General features: G+C 35.9%; 2 protein-coding genes across 2 annotated transcripts; one reads left to right on the forward strand and one right to left on the reverse strand.

Moving 5' to 3' along the window:
• Positions 1-1,371: 1,371 nt before the first annotated feature.
• eif4ebp2 (eukaryotic translation initiation factor 4E binding protein 2) lies at positions 1,372-7,764 on the reverse strand. The gene is made up of 3 exons (XM_073834993.1): positions 7,477-7,764; positions 3,900-4,076; positions 1,372-3,750 (listed from the first exon to the last, which is right to left on the reverse strand). Exons 1-3 carry the CDS (start codon positions 7,607-7,609, stop codon positions 3,719-3,721), a joined length of 342 nt encoding a protein of 113 aa, XP_073691094.1. The 5' UTR covers positions 7,610-7,764; the 3' UTR covers positions 1,372-3,718.
• A 1,479-nt stretch (positions 7,765-9,243) lies between these two features.
• On the forward strand, positions 9,244-17,722 carry ppa1b (inorganic pyrophosphatase 1b). The gene is made up of 11 exons (XM_073834994.1): positions 9,244-9,379; positions 10,485-10,549; positions 10,953-11,006; positions 11,307-11,426; positions 13,985-14,071; positions 14,192-14,318; positions 14,402-14,529; positions 14,616-14,701; positions 14,942-15,017; positions 17,226-17,265; positions 17,417-17,722. The coding sequence occupies exons 1-11, from the start codon at positions 9,319-9,321 to the stop codon at positions 17,446-17,448; spliced, it is 876 nt and encodes a 291-aa protein (XP_073691095.1). The 5' UTR covers positions 9,244-9,318; the 3' UTR covers positions 17,449-17,722.
• The last annotated feature ends 424 nt before the right edge of the window (positions 17,723-18,146 follow it).

Here is an 18,146-nt window from a genome sequence, read left to right on the forward strand (position 1 = left end):
TTTCAACACTTTACATGACATTCCAAGGGATAGTTAACCCAAAAAAATGAAAATGCTGTCATTAATTAGTCACCCTCATGTCGTTCCAAACCCGTAAGCCCTTCGTTCTTTTTCGGAACACAAATTAGGATATTTTTTGATGAAATCCGAGAGCTTTTCTAACTCTCTGCACTACCAGAAAGGTAGTAAGGACATTGTAGTTCAACCCTAATATTATGAAAGCTACAAGAATACTTTTTGTGCTCAAAGAAAACAAAAATAACCATTTTATTCATCAATGTCTTCTCTTCCATCCATGTCAGACTCCGCTGTGGGTTCACTCAGCTTGCAGTGCATCCGGGTTCTACAGGCTGAGTCGTAGTACTCTAGTGCATCGAACGTTGAATAAAGTCGTTATTTTAGTTTTCTTTGCGCACAAAAACTAATCTTGTGGCTTCATAAAATAACGGTTTAAGCACTAATGTCACATGGACTATTTTAACGATGTCTTACTACCTTTCTGGTCCTTAACCATAGTATTTTCATTGCTGTCTATGCAGAGTCAGAAAGCACTCGGATTTCATCAAGAATATCTTAATTTGTGTTCTGAAGATCAACGAAGGTCTTACGGGATTGGAACGACATGAGGGTGAGAAATTATGACAGAATTTATTTTCTCTTTAAAGGGAATCTTGGGTATTATGCCATGTACGGCTTAATATAACCTAAATTATCTCTTTTTTAAAAATCTGCTGAAAAAAACATCTAATACCAGCCTAGGCTGGTTGGCTGGTCTTAGCTGGTGGTTTCCCAGCCTGACCAGCTAAGACCAGCCTGACCAGGCTGGAAAAGTGGCCAAAACCCCTCTAAAACCAGCCTGCCTTCCAGCTATGACCAGCTAAAACCAGGCTGGTTTTAGCTGTTTTTTTCGACTATAGGGGCCTAAGCTCTTTCAATAGCCGTGATCTACTAAAAACCTCAAAGACATGAGGGTTAAAGTAAAGAAAACAAAGTTGTGGGTCTTCAGGAAGTTTTATTCGTCCACAGGCATCTTGCCATTCTTTGCTGCTCTTACCATTGCTAGGAAAATCAGTGAAGACTTACATCGCTTCTTTTGTTAACTAAAATTACAACCAAAAGCTGCACAATGTATTTTATTTTCCTAGTTGTGTCGCGATAAAAATAGCAATAAGTAGCTCACCGAGTGCAACCATTTCATGTCATTAAAATAATGGCATCCCCCCAGTCCAGTAACACAAGTCTTTCATTGGTTTTCTGCTACGTATTTAAGTAAGAGACATTTACGTTATATTAAGCCATACAAGTCTTAATACCCGGGGTTCCCTTTAAGCATAATACAGAAGCATTTGGCAGAGAAGACAAACAGACAAGTTGATATCAAGGAACTTTTATTGATCTTGCTGTAACAGTGTCCACTGGCATTGGCATTTCATTAAAATTAAATCGAACAGGGTCTCAAAGAAAGAAAGAAAATACAGTTTCCAATTTCTGCCACATTAGATAAAACTTTCATCCTAAATCCCATCAAACAGACAGCTAAATGCATTTCTGAAAGTTTCTGAGACCTGGGGGAAAGTATGAAGAAATAGTAAGCAGTGATCCTTTTTTGGAAAGAAAAGAAAAATCTAAACGTCCATAATTCAGAGTTGAAACAAGCAGGGATATGACAAAATCTATTACAGAAGGACAGTATATTAAGTTCCCTTTACTGTAAATCATTATTACTTGAATATGACTTTCACAAAAGTCTAAAGTCTATTCAAAACCGGAAATGAAAATGTGCATCTAATTGTCAAGGATATCACCAGAATTGAATACTTTATAGAAAGTCAAATGCAACCGTTTTATTTTTTAACCAATCCATTACTATTACAAATATTACACTGCTGTATCTGCAAATCTTTCCATCTCTGTAAGAAAGTAAATAATAACAAACATGTTTCCAAAAATATAATGTTTTCTAGTAAAACATAGCAGTATCTTGATCTTATCCCCAACTTGAAAGTCGGAAAGAAATCAAACGGAAAGGAACTGATCCTGTATTTAAGGTATGAAAGGGAACTGTATTTGACACAGCTGCTCAGCTTAGTAAAGTAAGGCATGGATACAGAGGCTAAGCACAAGAGATCACTGTGAGAGAGAGAGAAAAAAAATTCTGCGCTTCAGAGAATGACCGGAGCACAGTCATGAGAATAAATCTTATCCTCTTTAAGTCACTTTGTTTGGATAATCTCTTTGCTTAATTCTCTTTCAATATTAAATCAAACCTTCTCATCTTCCACAAGATTTGGCATCCTCAAAAAAAACAACAAAAAAAACCCCTCAACATTTAAATGATCCGACGTTTGAACTAAAGACTAAGAAGCAGACCAAAAGAACATGCATAGAAGAGCATTGGAAAGATTCAATTCAAGTTTTCAAGATGTTTGATCTGAATCAAAATATGAATGTCTGGTCACTACAAAACTATCCATCTTTCAACGAATCGTTCACATTCTGCAGCTGTGAGACAGACAATAGTAAAATGACCAAAACAACACTTCAGTGCTTTCCTACCTTTGATTTGATTATCAAGGTTCGAAAGGATTGTAGTAATCGGAAAGTGACAGTAGATGTCACAGCTGATATTAATGTTAAATATTCACCGTGCTATTTTTCTCCCATGAAAGGAGCCGTAAGATGTGTACTTGTTAGGTACGTAACGCAAGTGCTTCCTGAGACCAGCTCTCTTTTTGTCATCGTTTTATAAAGCATATTAAACCCTTGATCAGTACTTGGTATTATCTACCTTAACCAGACGATGTGGATTCAGAGCTGATGTTGACATTTCAAGTGTCTCGCCATGCAAAGGTAGGTAGAAATCAGGACAAATCTGAACGGAAACATTCTCTCTGACCTAAAGTAACAGTTTGGTCTTTCAAAATTGTGGTTCAACTTAATTTCTTCTAAAATTTAAAAGAAAATGCTTGTTTGGGCGGTAGTTCTAAATAAAACTAGATCTGTTTGGCATCTTAATCTTAAAGTCAACTGAGTAATTAAGGTCTGTGGTCTGGTTTTGGACAATTTTATCAAATTATTTTTTAGAGCTAAACAAATACCTATAAAAACATTTTAACTCATATAAAAGACTTGGAATAAATACGGAATCCTTTTTTTTTTTAATCAAAAGATTATGAAAATCCTGTTGTCCCTTTTAAATAAAACTAGGGGGGGAGATCAGTAATTGTTTTGGATGGAAAAAAAATTATATTTGGGAGGACATGTACATACAGATAACTGCATTTCTTAACTTGAGTGTAAATCAGTTTACATGTTAACCAAGTAGACTGCATTAAGGGTATCGACTGGAACAGTGTACTCTGAACTATCAGCAGTGAATCTCTGATGGCTGATTTGTTTATGAGTCTGTTACTGTAAATTGGTAATATATCCGGGCACTTACAATACAGAATTTTTCCCTTGCTCTGTGACTTAAGCAAGTACAGCTGATGGCAGCCCTGAAACCTAAACGAAAAGAGCTCAACAGGCTCCCAGGTTAACTTTCAGGGCTCCAGCAGCCCCACTGGGCAAACTTTTAGTCATTTATCCCCATGATTATACAGCACCCAGCAGCTAGAGAGAGCTAAAGGAGAGGGCTCACAACATTGGTTTCTACAAGCCAAGCCACTGGCACACAGGTACCAGGTAATTAATCGTTCTTCACGTTGGTTCCTCTTCTTTAGATGTCCATCTCGAACTGAGCATCTTCACCTGCAACACACAAACAAAAATGGTGTGAGCTAACACTAGTCTAACCCTCCAACCAGACCCATTTCTGTTTGTGTACATAAGATGATCGAGCACAAAGCAGGGAGGTTCCAGTAGAAACAGTTCCAGTTTGGTCAGTTTTGAAGACTAACCTTGCCCTGGCTTGGCATCATGGTTGTTGATGTTTTTAGCCTCATTCCTCTTGTTCTCATTCAGGACGTTCTTGCTTGTCACTCCTGGGATAACCGGCAAGTGTGCTGGTGGGGTCTGGGCGATGGGTGAGTTGCGCCGGTCTAACAGGAACTTGCGATCATAGATTATTCGAGTTCCTGCATTGACATAAACTCACTGTTATAAGCCGGTTTTATTACATAACCACCAACCTGCATAAGATTTCATAATCCTGAAGCAATCTGACACATTTCCTGTTATGTTAGTCATAAAGGATTGAAATCAACATGAGGATGAGTAAATGATGACAACTGTGTGAACTTTTCCTTTAGTGATAATCATATGTCTTAGAAAAGTGAAAATAGGAATTACTATGAAATGCATTTGAAATCACAAAGATGATTAATGTGACACAACAAACAATTAAAGCTGCAAGCAGCGATGGTAGGGCCCTCGCACTCGGGCTCACCGCCGATCGGTGGCGAATGGTGGGCACTATGCTATTAACACAGAAAATGTAGGAGGAATATGTCAAAGTCATTGATATGTGCCAATCTTCCTTCTGCCAGCTGGTGGCGCTATGCCTATAACTGAATATTGGCATGCAGATGTGTTCAGGCCAGTGCTTTTATCAAACATATGAAGTTTGGTGAAGCTTGAACATGGCATGCTTGAGTGTAAGTCATGACATATCCTGCTGCCAACAGGTGGCGCTATTACAAAATATTGGCTTTTAGATGTCTTCAGGCCAGGACTATTGGCAAACATGTCAAGTTTGGTGCAAATTGTACATTGCATGCTTAAGTTAGTGTAAAACAATTAATTTGCTGTTGCCAGCTGGTGGCGCTATGACTATAACTAAATATTGGCATGTAAATGTATTCAGGCCAAGACTCTTATCAAACATATTAAGTTTGGGGCTGATTGGACATTGCACGCCTGAGTTACAGTAACTTCCTGTTTCATTGCATTAAGAGTATGCTTTAGCACTTAGCTAAATGTTGCTAACATGTTTCTAGCATGTTGCTACCCTATTTAACACTTGTTGATATTTTTAAAATGTTGCTGGGCATCCACAACAGTATTAAACATGTGACTTCCTGTTGCCAGCAGGTGGCACTATGACTATAACTGAATATGGGCATGGGCTTGTGTTCAGACCAGGACTCTTATCAAACATATTAAGCTTGGGTCAGATTGGACATTGTATGCATGAGTTACACTTATTTTTCTTTGTATTAATATCATGCTTTAGCTCTCAGCTAAGTGTTGCTAGCATGTTTTAACATGATTCTAGCATGATGCTAGCCTATTTAAAACTTGCTGACACTTTTTATTATGTTGCTAGGAGTCCGTAACACCATTAAACGTCACTTCCTGTTGTCAGTAGGTGGCGCTATGACTATAACTGAATATTGGCTTGTAGATATCTTCAGGACAGGACTGTTATCAAACATGTGAAGTTTGGGGCTGATTGGACATTGCATGTCTGAGTTACAGTAACTTCCTGTTTTATGTCTTTAACAACATGCTTTAGCACTAAGTAAGTGTTGCTAGCATGTTTGAGTACGTTTTAAACTAGTTTAGCACTCAATGGCTTTTTTAGTGTGTTGCTAATAGTGTGTCACAGTGTTAAACATGTCACTTCCTGTTGACAGTAGGTGGCGCTATAACTATAACTGAATATTGGCATGTAGATATCTTCAGGCCAGGACTGTTATCAAACATGTGAAGTTTGGGGCTGATTGGACATTGCATGCCTGAGTTACAGTAACTTCCTGTTTCATTGCATTAAGAGTATGCTTTAGCACTTAGCTAAATGTTGCTAACATGTTATAGCATGTTTCTAGCATGTTGCTACCCTGTTTAACAGTTGTTGAATTTTTTAAAAATGTTGCTAGGCATCCACAACAGTATTAAACATGTGGCTTCCTGTTACCAGCTGGTAGCGCTATGACTATAACTGAATACGGGCATGGGCGTGTGTTTAGGCCAGGATTCTTATCAAACATGTTAAGTTTGGGGCTGATTGGACATTGTATGCCTGAGTTAGAGTAACTTCCTGTTTCATTGTATTATTAGCATGCTTTAGCATATTAGCTAAGTGTTGCTAGCATGCTTTATTATTTTTGTAGCATGTTGAATATTAAGTTTGGGTCAGATTCAACATTATATACATGAGTTACAGCAATTTCCTTTTGTATTTGTATTAATAGCATGCTTTAGCTCTTAGCTAAGTGTTGCTAGCATGTTTTAGCATGTTTGTAGCATGTAGCTAGCCTATTTAAGACTTGTTAACGCTTTTCAATATGTTTCTAGGAGTCCGTAACAGTGTTAAACATGTCATTTCCTGTTGTCAGCAGGTGGCGCTATGACTATAACTGAATATGGGCACTGACGTGTGTTCAGGACCGGACTGTCATCAAACATGTGAAGTTTGAGGCAGATCGGACATCGTATGCCTGAGTTATAGCAACTTCCTTTTTCATGGCGAAACATCAAAGTTTGTCCGACCGCCACGGACACGCCCTTCGACGAAAACTCTAAAGCTTCGCAATTTAACATCGCAAAGGCCTTATGATGACACTCAGCAAATTTGAAGATGATCGGATAAAAACTGTAGGAGGAGTTCGTTAAAGTATGAGGCCTGAAAATGGCAAAAACTGCACAAAAATCGTACAGGAAATTCAATATAACGGACTTCCTGTTGGGTTTCGGATGTTGCACCAGGAGACTTTTTTGTAGGTATTGGTGTGTTACATATGTGTACCGAGTTTCGTACATGTACGTGAAACGTAGCTCGAGGGGCACTCCGTTGAAATTTTACAGGTGGCGCTATCGAGCCATTTTGCCACACCCACTTTTGAAAACCATATCAGATGTAAATTTTCGCCAGGTCTGATGCGTGTGCAAAGTTTCGTGAGTTTTCGGGCATGTTTAGGCCCTCAAAAAGACTTTTCATTTTGGAGAAGAAGAAGAAGAAGAAGAATAATAATAAACGGAGCAATTCCAATAGGGTCCTCGCACTGTAGTGCTCGGGCCCTAAATATATAATTCCCCAATGTAAACCAAAAGCACAACAATAGTATTGACTGACAGCAATTGACAGGGTGTATATACTGCTACATGTGCATATGTTTAATGTAATGCATTCCTTTGTTCTGTCTTATTCTGTCCATCAGGTACTGCGGACCAATCACGTTGATCAGAGAAACGCACAGGCGGCGCTGTTTTTGTTTTGAACTACATGGCTGTGTCTCAAAAGCCTAGGAAGCTGCCTTCCTAGGCAGCATGTTTTGGTCATCGTCGATTAAAACGTCTCGACGTTTTGTGCATCCTCAGACTTACTGCATGCAAACTAATTAAACGTTTCTACAACCTTTAAAAATACTGTCTACGCAGGAAGAACGCTGGGTTTTGAGACACAGCCTTTTATGTGGTTACGGCTTCCTGGCCAACACAGGCCACCCTCTAACACTAGACGGCTTCCGTGCAAACAAGCAAACGGCTGCAGATATAAGCCTGGGCGCACAGTGCACGTCTCAAGCTGGTTATTACCTCCCGGGGTGGTGGAGAATAAAGTGCCTCCAGGAGTGGTGCAATAGTCGTGAGGTAGCTGCGTTGAGTCGTTGATCAGCACCGTCCTGGTCGGGATGGCCCTGCTCTCACTAAACTGACGACTGGACGACATTGCACTTGCTTCGGGTGCTAATCAGAGTCGAGCGATAAGTTTTCCCGATGGAAGGTAAAAAACCTCGGGCCCTTTCCCCTCGTTTCTTATCGCTTTCCCAAGGCTTTCTTCACGTTCAGCTCGTCCTCCCAGCCGTCAGCACCGTCCCCTCCCTCCGCCAGGCAGGAAGCGAAGAGCGCTGGTAGGATATGACGTCAAAGGAAAATCACGTCGCACGAACGCCCACCCCGAATAAACGTCATTACTTTTATTTTAAACATTCAGGGAGAAAAGATGTTAGAAATGATGTATATTTTAGAATTATATACTAGAATTACATATATTTATTAGAAAATAAAATAACGAGAGTGTAAAAATATATAGCGAATTAACATACTACCATTCAAAAGTTTTTGAACAGTAAGATTTTTAAAAAATTAAAGCAGTCTCTTCTGCTCACCAAGCCTGCATTTATTTGATCTAAAGTACAGCAAAAGCAGTAATGTTGTGAAATATTTTTACTATTTAAAATAACTGCTTCCTGTTTGAATATATTTTAAAATGTAATTTATTCCTGTGATCAAATCTACATTTTTAGCATCATTACACATAGTCTTCATTAGTGTCAAATGATCCTCAGAAATCATTATAATATGCTGATTTTCTGCTCAAGAAACATTTTATTATTATTATTATTATTATTATTATTATTATCAATATTTAAAAGAGTTGAGTCATTTTTTCATGATTCTTTGATGAATTGAAAGATCCAAAGATCAGCGTTTATCTGAAATAAAAAACTTTTGTAACATTATACACTATACCGATTGGAGTCAGTATATATATTAATAGAAATTAATACTTTTATTTAGCAAGGATGCTTTAAATTGACTAAAAGTGATGATAAAGACATTTATAATGTTATAAAAGATTATTATTTATTTATTTTTATTTCTGATAAATGCTGTTCTTCTGAACTTTCTATTCATCAGAGAAACCTGAAAAATTCTACTCATCTGTTTTCAACATTATAATAATAATAATACATTTTTTGAGCAGCAAATCAGCATATTAGAATGATTTCTGAAGGATCATGTGATAATGAAGACTGAAGTAAAAATCCAGCTTTGAAACCACAGGAATAATTTACATTTTCAATGTATAGAAAACACATTTTAAATAGTAAAAATATTTCAAAATTTAACTATTTTTTCTGTACTTTGTACAAATAAAGTCAGGCTTGGTGAGCAAAAGAGACTTTAAAATCTTATTGTTCAAAAACTTTTGACTGGTATAGGAATAATAAGAGTTTCAAATGTTTTTTTAAGAAGCTTCTTATGCTGACCAAGACAGCATTTATTTGATTAAAATACAATAAAAAACTGCAATATTGTGAAAATTGGGGGAATTGGGGAAACATTGTACTGACCAGCTAAACCAGGCGAACTGCTTAGAAAATAAAGGTACTGGACCAGGCTGTAAAGCTTAAACCAGCCAAGAGCAGCAATGCAGCTTATGCTTTTTAGGTCTGTCTTTGAACAGATTGCCGCATTTCACATTTCTTTTTACAACATCTTCTTGCACTGTTGATCTGCCGATTCAGAAATTATATGCACATACACATCGGGCTTTTGCGCAATTCACTCTCTGCGCATGCGCGGTTTTCCTCAAGCACGTCGTAGCTGTCCTTTACACACAGCCTACCGGAATCAACACACAGAGCGTACAATATGAGTTTCTCCATTGAAGAAAGAGGAAACCCTAACACTTTAAGTTACAGGGTTTATTTGAGTAAGTATGAATTCTTTTCTTCAGGGATTGGTGATGATAAGTTTATACGTTTAAGCCAGTTCATTGTATTAAGATAAAAGGGGCTGGGCCGCAAGTCCCACGTGTCGCTTTTCCCCGCGTCATTTATGACCGAAAATCTAATCAAATCTATAAGTTTAACGATTTTACGAAGTAAGTTGATGTCCGGCTCATAAAATGTATATTAGGTTCTGATTAATAATGGATTTGTCCAAAGTTAATTTTTGGTTAGACGTGAGTAACGTTAATCCTGCTATACCGGTTGCACAGTAAAAACCGAAAGTCCCAAAAAAGAATAACGTCTTTTAATACCAAACAATGCAACATCGCAAACGAGGTTATGTTTTGCATCGCTGTTTTAACTTAAGCTTATTAAAATATATAAATAAGGGACGGGTAACGTTAAAAGCCAAGTTTGCTTATTGCTTCACCCAGTTGCTTTCACAAATTAGCATAGGATATCTTTTTTTTTCTGTTATACTGTCTGCATTGTCTAAAATAATTTCAGATGAATAAAGTTAGAAAAGCGGACATACTGGAACAATTTCCACAAAATTGGGTGTGCTTTGTTTATTTTAGTTGCCAGCTGTGCATTAGACATCTCAGCCTTAGCAGCAGTATGACGTCACCAGCTCTCTTCTGACATGATTGACAAGTTATGCACAATTATCATTAACTTGAGCAGAAATTCACTAAAACATCAAATTTCTGTGGAACACCCTTTGAAAAGTTGTGCATGCCAGATGCTTTCATTAAACATGAATAGTGGTGTGATAAATTCTGTTATGTTTTGGGTTATTTCAATTGATATTTTGACTATATATTTTTGCCCATAAATGCTTTCAAATATAGCATTTACTAAAGTTTAAGTGCCTGAGGTTGACCAGAACATATTTCTGAAAGTCTGGTATACTCTTATATAGAAATGGTTTATTAAATTATCACACAAGCATATTTGTTTTTACTTGCTCTGAAAAAAAAGTAGTCAGATAACACTGATCAGATAACATCAGGAACAGCTGACTTACTTATTTGAATATTTATTAGTACAGAAATATGTTATGTAATGTTATGTTTTTTTAAACAGAGAACTCAGATGGAAAGTACATTTCACCATTCCATGACATACCAATGCATGCAGATGAAGCTCAGGTACAGTATGTTAATTTAATATGTCTTCTAGTCTTAGTGTAGATCCCCCTCCCTTATGGGACCCCCTTGTCAGTGAATGCCATTTCACAATCCAGCACAGCACAGTGTATATCAGCTCTTTATCGGGTGAAAGGACTTGGTCTGTAGAGGAGTGTGATCTTTACCCTCTAAATAGTGTCATCTTAAATCGTTCAATACTTTGGACTGCTCTGATATCTTACCTGTGTAAACCACTGATTAATCATTCTCATAGGTTTACATTATATTTTAGTAATATGAAGTAATGGTGATATATTTAGTATATTTAGTAATAGTAATATTTAGTAATATGAAGGTTAAATTGTTATAGGAATGTCATATTTAGACCTCTCTTATAAAAAATATTTTTTCATTTTCTCTGTAGAACATTTTCCACATGGTTGTTGAAGTACCACGATGGACAAATGCAAAAATGGAGGTACGGTATGACCAACAGTACAAAACTACACCACTTCCGGTATAACAAAATAAAACAGTAGAAGAGAGGACTTTGTAACATGCTATTTATTTTCAAGGTCATATATTTACACACCTAAAACTTGAATGGTTACAGTACAGTTGCAGTCGACTAAGTGATGTTGACAGTAAAAGACTTTTAACCTACATTTTGTGGTGGGTTGTGTATTGACATTCAAACTAAATAATGACTCCATAACCAGTTTGTGTCTGCATGACTATTCTGTCATTTTATAAGTCAACATTATGCTTTACTTTTCAGATTGCTACAAAAGACCCACTGAACCCCATTAAGCAAGACGTGAAGAAGGGCAACTTGCGCTATGTGGCCAATGTTTTCCCACACAAAGGCTATATTTGGAATTATGGAGCAATCCCTCAAGTAAGCCTTCTAAATCAGCACATTAAACATAGAATAAAAGAAACTGAAAGTAGAAACGGCTTCAGTTTCTGCAATCATAGTTAAATGTTTAAACATTTTGTTTGTTAAAACACTTATTAGGGCTGCACGATTAATCGAAGGCGATTGGCACATTTTGTCAATAAAGCCAGTTCTGTGATTAGCCGGAAATCTCCAGCACCTGTTTTGAGATGGTGCAGCATGTAGTACACAGAGCCGTAGTTCACTTAGAAGGTACCCCTAATCGCGTTCATAATCTAAATAGATTTAATCGCACAATTATGCAATCGAAAAGAAATCGTTTGCGATGAGAGCTGTTTGCGTAGCTTCTCAGTGAACTATGGCGCTGTGTAAAAAATGGTGCTACATCTCAAAGCACGCGAAAATACCACCTTAAATAATATTTTTACTCCAAACTTACCTTATAACATCAGTTGAGTGTTTGAAATTAATTCTTCTGTGAAATGATGTGGCTTTTTACACATAATAACGCACAGAACATAGTTCATAGTGTTCGAAGCAGTGATAAAGGCATTACAGTATAAATATACTTTATTATAATGAAAATTATGATAATACAAACTTTAGTAACAATATATTGTCATAGTCGTGTGTTTATTAGTCACGTTGAATCAATGAAAGCAGTTAAATCTTTATGTAGCTTTATTCAGCTGCAGCCATAGGTGTTTTTTTAGGTTTCTCCTTCAGGTGTTTTTGGCGTTTCCGAGAGAGAGCGCCCTCTGGCCTTCGGATGAAGATTTACTGCTGATCACAAATCACATAGAAATGGAAATCACAGGTCACCATGCTTCACTAAAAGATACGCATGACAATCGCAGTTTCCGATTAAGCACGTTTGCGATTTCATTTCGATTTATCATGCAGCTCTACTTATAATGCACTATTGTTCAAAGGTTTTTAATTAGGTTTAATATCCTCTACTCGCCAAGTTTGCAATTACACCACCAGTCAAAAGTGTTTGGACAGTAAGATTTTTTATGTTTTTTAAAAGAAGTCTCTTCTGCTCACCAAGCCTGCATTTATTTGATTTAAAGTACATAAAAAATGTACAATTTTGAAATATTTTTAATATTTAAAATGTAATTTATTCCTGTGATTTCAAAGCTGAATTTTTAGCATCATTACTCCATCATTACAACATGATCCTTCAGAAATCGTTCTAATATTCTGATTTGCTCAAAAACATACGTTTTAGAAAACATAGTAGAATTTTTTCATGTTTCTTTGATAAATAGAAAGTTCAGAAGAACAGCATTTATCTGAAATTTTGTGTCTTTACTATCACTTTATATATATATATATATATATATATATCAAACTTTTGACTGGTAGTGTATATACACACATACATACACAGACTCCAAGCTTTTGAATGGTATAGTCAGTGTATAATGTTACAAAAACTTTTTATTTCAAATGCTGATCTTTTGATCTTTCTATTCTTCAAAGAATCCTAAAAAAAATTTACCCAACTGTGTTAAATATTGCAAATAATAATAATAAAAAATGTTTCTTGAACCGCAAATCAGCATATTAGAATGATTTCTAAAGGATAATGTGACACTGAAGAGTAATGATGCTGAAAATTTAGCTTTGATCACAGGAATAAATTACATTTTAAAATATATTCAAATAGAAAGCACTTATTTTAAATAGTAAAAATATTTCACAGTATTACTGCTTTTGCTGTATTTTGGATCAAATAATTATATATCAAATAATCAAATAATGCTTGGTGAGCAGAAGAGACATCTTTTAAAAACATAAAAAATCATACTGTTCAAAAACATTTGTCTGGTAGTGTATATAATTAAATAAATAAATATATATCAGTAAATAAATAAATATATATCAAGCTGTTTTGATTTTCTGAGCAGTATGACATCATAATGATCAAGCCCCGCCTACAGCCCCTGAGAGAATGTCCCGTATTAGCTTATTCCCGCCCTCAGCCAGACAAAAATGTCTCGTAAGCAATGCAGGAGTTTTGTAGTTGAATGTAAAAGTGAACATAAGAGTCTTCATTTTCTCTACTGAGGACGCAGTAGATTAGTTATGTTTTTGATGGTAATGCGCCACAGAATACACACACAAAAAAAAACATAAGAGAGGGGTGGAGTAAGCAGTAGCTCATTATCAATTAAAGAGACAGGCACCGAAATGGGTTGCTGAGAACAGAGCAGTTTTTAACAAGGTAAAAAGGTGTTGTTTTACACAACTATTGAGGAATTTTAACCAAAGTATGTTACAGACATTTCATGAAGACCCTAAAGAATCATACCAGCTTGTGGAAAACAGGCATCTGATGTCCTCTTTAAATTAATTATTAAAGTAATTTTGTGAGTATTATTTAGTATGACTTGTTAATATAATGTAAATATGATTGTACAGATTTTCCTTCATTTCAGGAGAATTACATTGAATCTAATTGCTTTCCACTGACTGAAAATCAAACTATGTGTCATTGTGTCTTTTACCTCTAGATTTTACAACAACTTTTTATAAATCTTTTCTGACAGACTTGGGAAGACCCCGGGCACAAGGACAATGACACAGGATGTTGTGGTGACAATGACCCGATCGATGTCTGTGAAATTGGAAGCAAGGTAGATATCAGTGTTTGTATTTTGAAATATTCTAGGAATAAAGCCAAGTTTATAAAGCAAGCTGTTATATGTGCAGTTATAGTTGGATTAGATAAACACCACAATGCTTAATCTCCACAGGTGTGCTGTCGTGGAGATGTTATCAAAGTAAAAGTCCTGGGTGTATTAGCAATGATTGATGAAGGTGAAACTGACTGGAAAGTCATTGCAATCAACGTTGATGACCCTGAAGCAAAAGACTTGAACGGTAAGTAACCGTCGCTGCTTTCTACTTGACTTAGAAGAGAGACGCATTTATGTGATTGGTGTCATTTTCCTGATGTGAAATAGACATTAGTGACGTGAGGCGACTCAAGCCTGGCTACCTTGAGGCCACAGTTGACTGGTTCAGGAGGTACAAGGTACCTGATGGCAAACCAGAAAACCAGTTTGCATTCAACGGAGAGTTCAAAGACAAGGTATACCGTTCAGAAATGTGTTGTAAACAAGCTTTAATTTGTGATTGGTCATATTCGTCATATTAAATATAATACATTTATTCTAGGACTTTGCCATTGAGACAATCAAAGCCACCCATGGCTTCTGGAAGGCACTCATCTCACAACAAACCAAAGCTGGAGAACTAAACTGGTAAGGGAATGTTTCTTCAGCGGTCTGCATTTGTTTACTCAGTTTGCATAGTAATTTATTTCAGCTCTGCCTGTTTGCACTTTCATTTACAAACACTACAGATAACCTGTAGAGTTGCAGTCATGGTTTAATGCTGGAACACATCAATATATATCAGATAAATATTTAATAAAAAATAATGGTCTTTTTTTCCCCCATTTTAACATAAGTCATGTTGCTTTTTTCTCTTTTACTGTGCAGTAAGAACACATGCGTCTCAGAGGGAGACAGTCCATTCTGCTGTTCGGCAGATGAAGCCACGGCAGTTGTTAATGGAGTAAGAACTTAAGTTTTATCAATAGTATATGGGCCATTCTACAGAATTGGTTCAAAGTCAGAGTTAGAAATGTCAAATTTTGTATATATGCAAATTGTATGTACACATTTCTAGTAATTGTGCAGTTAATTGTCATGGTATTTTTTAGAAAGTTTTGGAATATTTTTCCTCTCCCCAAATTTGTCGCTACCAAAACACAGTAATAAATAATTTAATAAGAAGGGTTATATTGACCCATTAAAGGGATGGTTCGGAGTAGAATTGACTTCATTGCTATGCACTCCGAAGCCCATCTAAATACCCCATCCGGAGTTTTTTTTACCTTAGTCGAACATTTATGGAGATATTAGAGTTTTTCGAATTGCTTGTTACAGGAGTGAATGGTACATGTAATGTATCTCGTAAATTGCACCACTAAACGTGCAAGTAATCTTACCAAACTTGTACAGTAGTGTAAATAGGTTATGTACTCACAAAACGCTGCATCAGAACATTTGTAAGTCCACCATGAGTGTTTTAAAAACACGTTTTACCCGAGAACTACTAGTCTCAGAAACTACAAGTCGACGTCACTTCCCTGGTTTGAAAAAAGCATGTAAAAGTCCTCCTACTACATCTGTGTGCATGTCAACTTGTTGGAGGACTTTTACGTGCTTTTTTCAAACCAGGGAAGTGACGTCGACGTGTCGCCATTTGTAGTTTTTGAGACTAGTAGGGATCGGCTAAAACTTACAAATGTTCCGATGCAGCGTTTTGTGAGTACATAACCTATTTACTCTACTGCACAAGTTTGGTAAGATTACTTGCACGTTTAGTGGTGCAATTTACGAGATACATCACATGTACCAATCACTCCTGTAACAAGCAATTTCGAAAAACTCTAATATCTCCATAAATGTTTAACTAAGGTAAAAAAACTTCGGATGGGGTATTTACATGGGCTTCGGAGTGCATAGCAATGATGCAATTCTACTCCGAACCATCCCTTTAACATTTTGCTTTGATCTTCCTTGTAAATATATAATGTATATCAATAATAATTACAATTTTAACAATATTTCAAGTGTGATTTATAAGATTTGTTGTATTTTGTATCCAATTCTTCTTTGTAAAAGGCATAAAGTTGATCATACTGATTTCAAACTTAAGGATTCATTAGTTTGAAGATATATTGAACCAAACACTATCATAGCATCTTAGTTGATAATTCAGTATACTTTATTTTTGACAAGACATCCCATGTTTTGCTCTTGACAGGACATTTTCGGTATTGACAGTAATGTTTTCGTAGTGACCATATCACATTACATAATTTTAACTCAAATACTAAAACATACTAATATACAAAAATGTTCATTACTGTACTTTTGTTTGTTTCCCCCAAATAAAGAATTATGCGTTCCCTTTTGTCACTACTGAAACCATGATTACATGTTTTGGTAGTGACAATTTTAGATGTATTTGATTTTAGCTCAAAGATGCTAATTAGCACATGGTTAGCTAGCATGGTTCTGAACAGTTGTACACGTATAAAAACTAATTATTCTAGAATAACTCCCAAAAAAGTGTGCTTAAAAAGGGTGTTCTGTATTGACATTCCTTAAAGTTACACAGATAAAATGATGGGGCCAATCTACTCACACCATGTAGCTATGAGAAAGAGAGACATGGGAATATTTTCTGGTCATAAAGGTAGGAGTGTAGTTAAAATCAGTCTCAGCCAATGAACTAAAACATACACTGTTTGACATGAATGTGGGACACTTTTTTTTTTTTTACAAAAAGGTTCATGATTTACAAAGAAAATATAAAATATATATATTTTTTAACTTCACTCTTAAAAAAAATCAAAAATATATTTTATTTTTATTTATAAAACAAAAAATTTAATAAAATACAAACATTTTTTCAATATTTTTTTCATAAGTTGAAATTTAGGGGTTAGGGTTCGGGACAGCCACCTCCCAATTAAAAGTACCCAATAAATTATAATTTTAGTTAAGCTTACTGATATTTTAAATGTTATTATTTTTAATTTTGTGGCTTTCAATAGATAATAGAAGGATCGTAGTAAACATCTTTATAAATGTGTTTTTGGTTGTAGGACAGCAGTTTGTACCGATTCTGTAGAATAACCCATAAACAAATGTCTAGCACTAGACTTCACTAGTGTGGAAACTGAAACTAATTGTTCTTTTCATTTTTCAGTCATGCCCATGTGGAGAGGCTAGTCCAGTTCCAGGCTCAGGTGTGATTTCTTTTTTTGTATTTTACAGTAAAACATCAGATCTAAGAAATATGTCAATGTATTTTATATATATTATTTCTTTTTGTTGAGTCTTTTAAGATGTAACATGATAATTACTTTTTTTGTGTGTGTGTTTTTTTTTTTTTCCCAGTTGACAAATGGTTCTACTATGCGAAGAACTGAAGAATATAACACCGGACCAGTCTGATCATGTTTCGAATATGTATGTCATGATCTGTCTAGAATAATATTATTTTATGAAAACATGGGCACTTAACACATCTGGGGACTGAATCTCACATTAACATTTAGGCGAGCTAACCAATGTCTTGCTAAGTTGGGCTGTATTTGATAATGAAATATTCTGTGTACTAAATATAGCTAATAGTCTGGTCAAACTCGGGTACTGTAAGATTATGAACAAACGCTTTAATAAAGCTTTTCTCATAAGACACTGCTACTGTTTTGTTAATACCTTTTGTTTCTGTATTAGATTGTCTTTACATAAATGATATATTCTCTCAATTTCCTCCAACTCATTTACTTTCATTGCATGTTTTTTTTCCCCATACACTGAAAGTGAATAGTGACTGGAGATGCCATTCTACCTTAAAGGGATAGTTCACCCAAGAATTAAAATTCTGTCATTATTACTCACCCTTGTGTTGACCCGTAAGACCTTCGTTCATCTGCAGAACACAAATTAAGATATTTTTGATGAAATCAGAGAGCTTTCTGACCCTACATAGACAGCAAAAGTCCTACCACATTCAAGGTCCAGACAGGTACCAAGAACATCTACACAATTGTCCATGTTTACATGCAGATCAAAGAATGCGTATGCGTCATGGTACTCCAAAATAGCGCTAGGGTGATGCGGA

This window comes from Garra rufa, chromosome 2 (genome assembly GCF_049309525.1).
Source record: "Garra rufa chromosome 2, GarRuf1.0, whole genome shotgun sequence".
Lineage (NCBI taxonomy): Eukaryota > Metazoa > Chordata > Actinopteri > Cypriniformes > Cyprinidae > Garra > Garra rufa.

Bases quoted from the DNA above. Each gene is read 5' to 3' on its own strand.
- eif4ebp2 (XM_073834993.1), bottom strand. From the start codon at position 7,609: ATGTCGTCCAGTCGTCAGTTTAGTGAGAGCAGGGCCATCCCGACCAGG. The intron at 4,077-7,476 runs GTAATAACCAGC...ATGTCAATGCAG, and splicing joins ATTCTCCACCACCCCGGGAG to GAACTCGAATAATCTATGAT. The intron at 3,751-3,899 runs GTTAGTCTTCAA...TGTGTGTTGCAG, and splicing joins TGATGCCAAGCCAGGGCAAG to GTGAAGATGCTCAGTTCGAG.
- ppa1b (XM_073834994.1), top strand. From the start codon at position 9,319: ATGAGTTTCTCCATTGAAGAAAGAGGAAACCCTAACACTTTAAGTTAC. The intron at 10,550-10,952 runs GTACAGTATGTT...TTTTCTCTGTAG, and splicing joins TGCATGCAGATGAAGCTCAG to AACATTTTCCACATGGTTGT. The intron at 11,007-11,306 runs GTACGGTATGAC...TTTACTTTTCAG, and splicing joins GGACAAATGCAAAAATGGAG to ATTGCTACAAAAGACCCACT.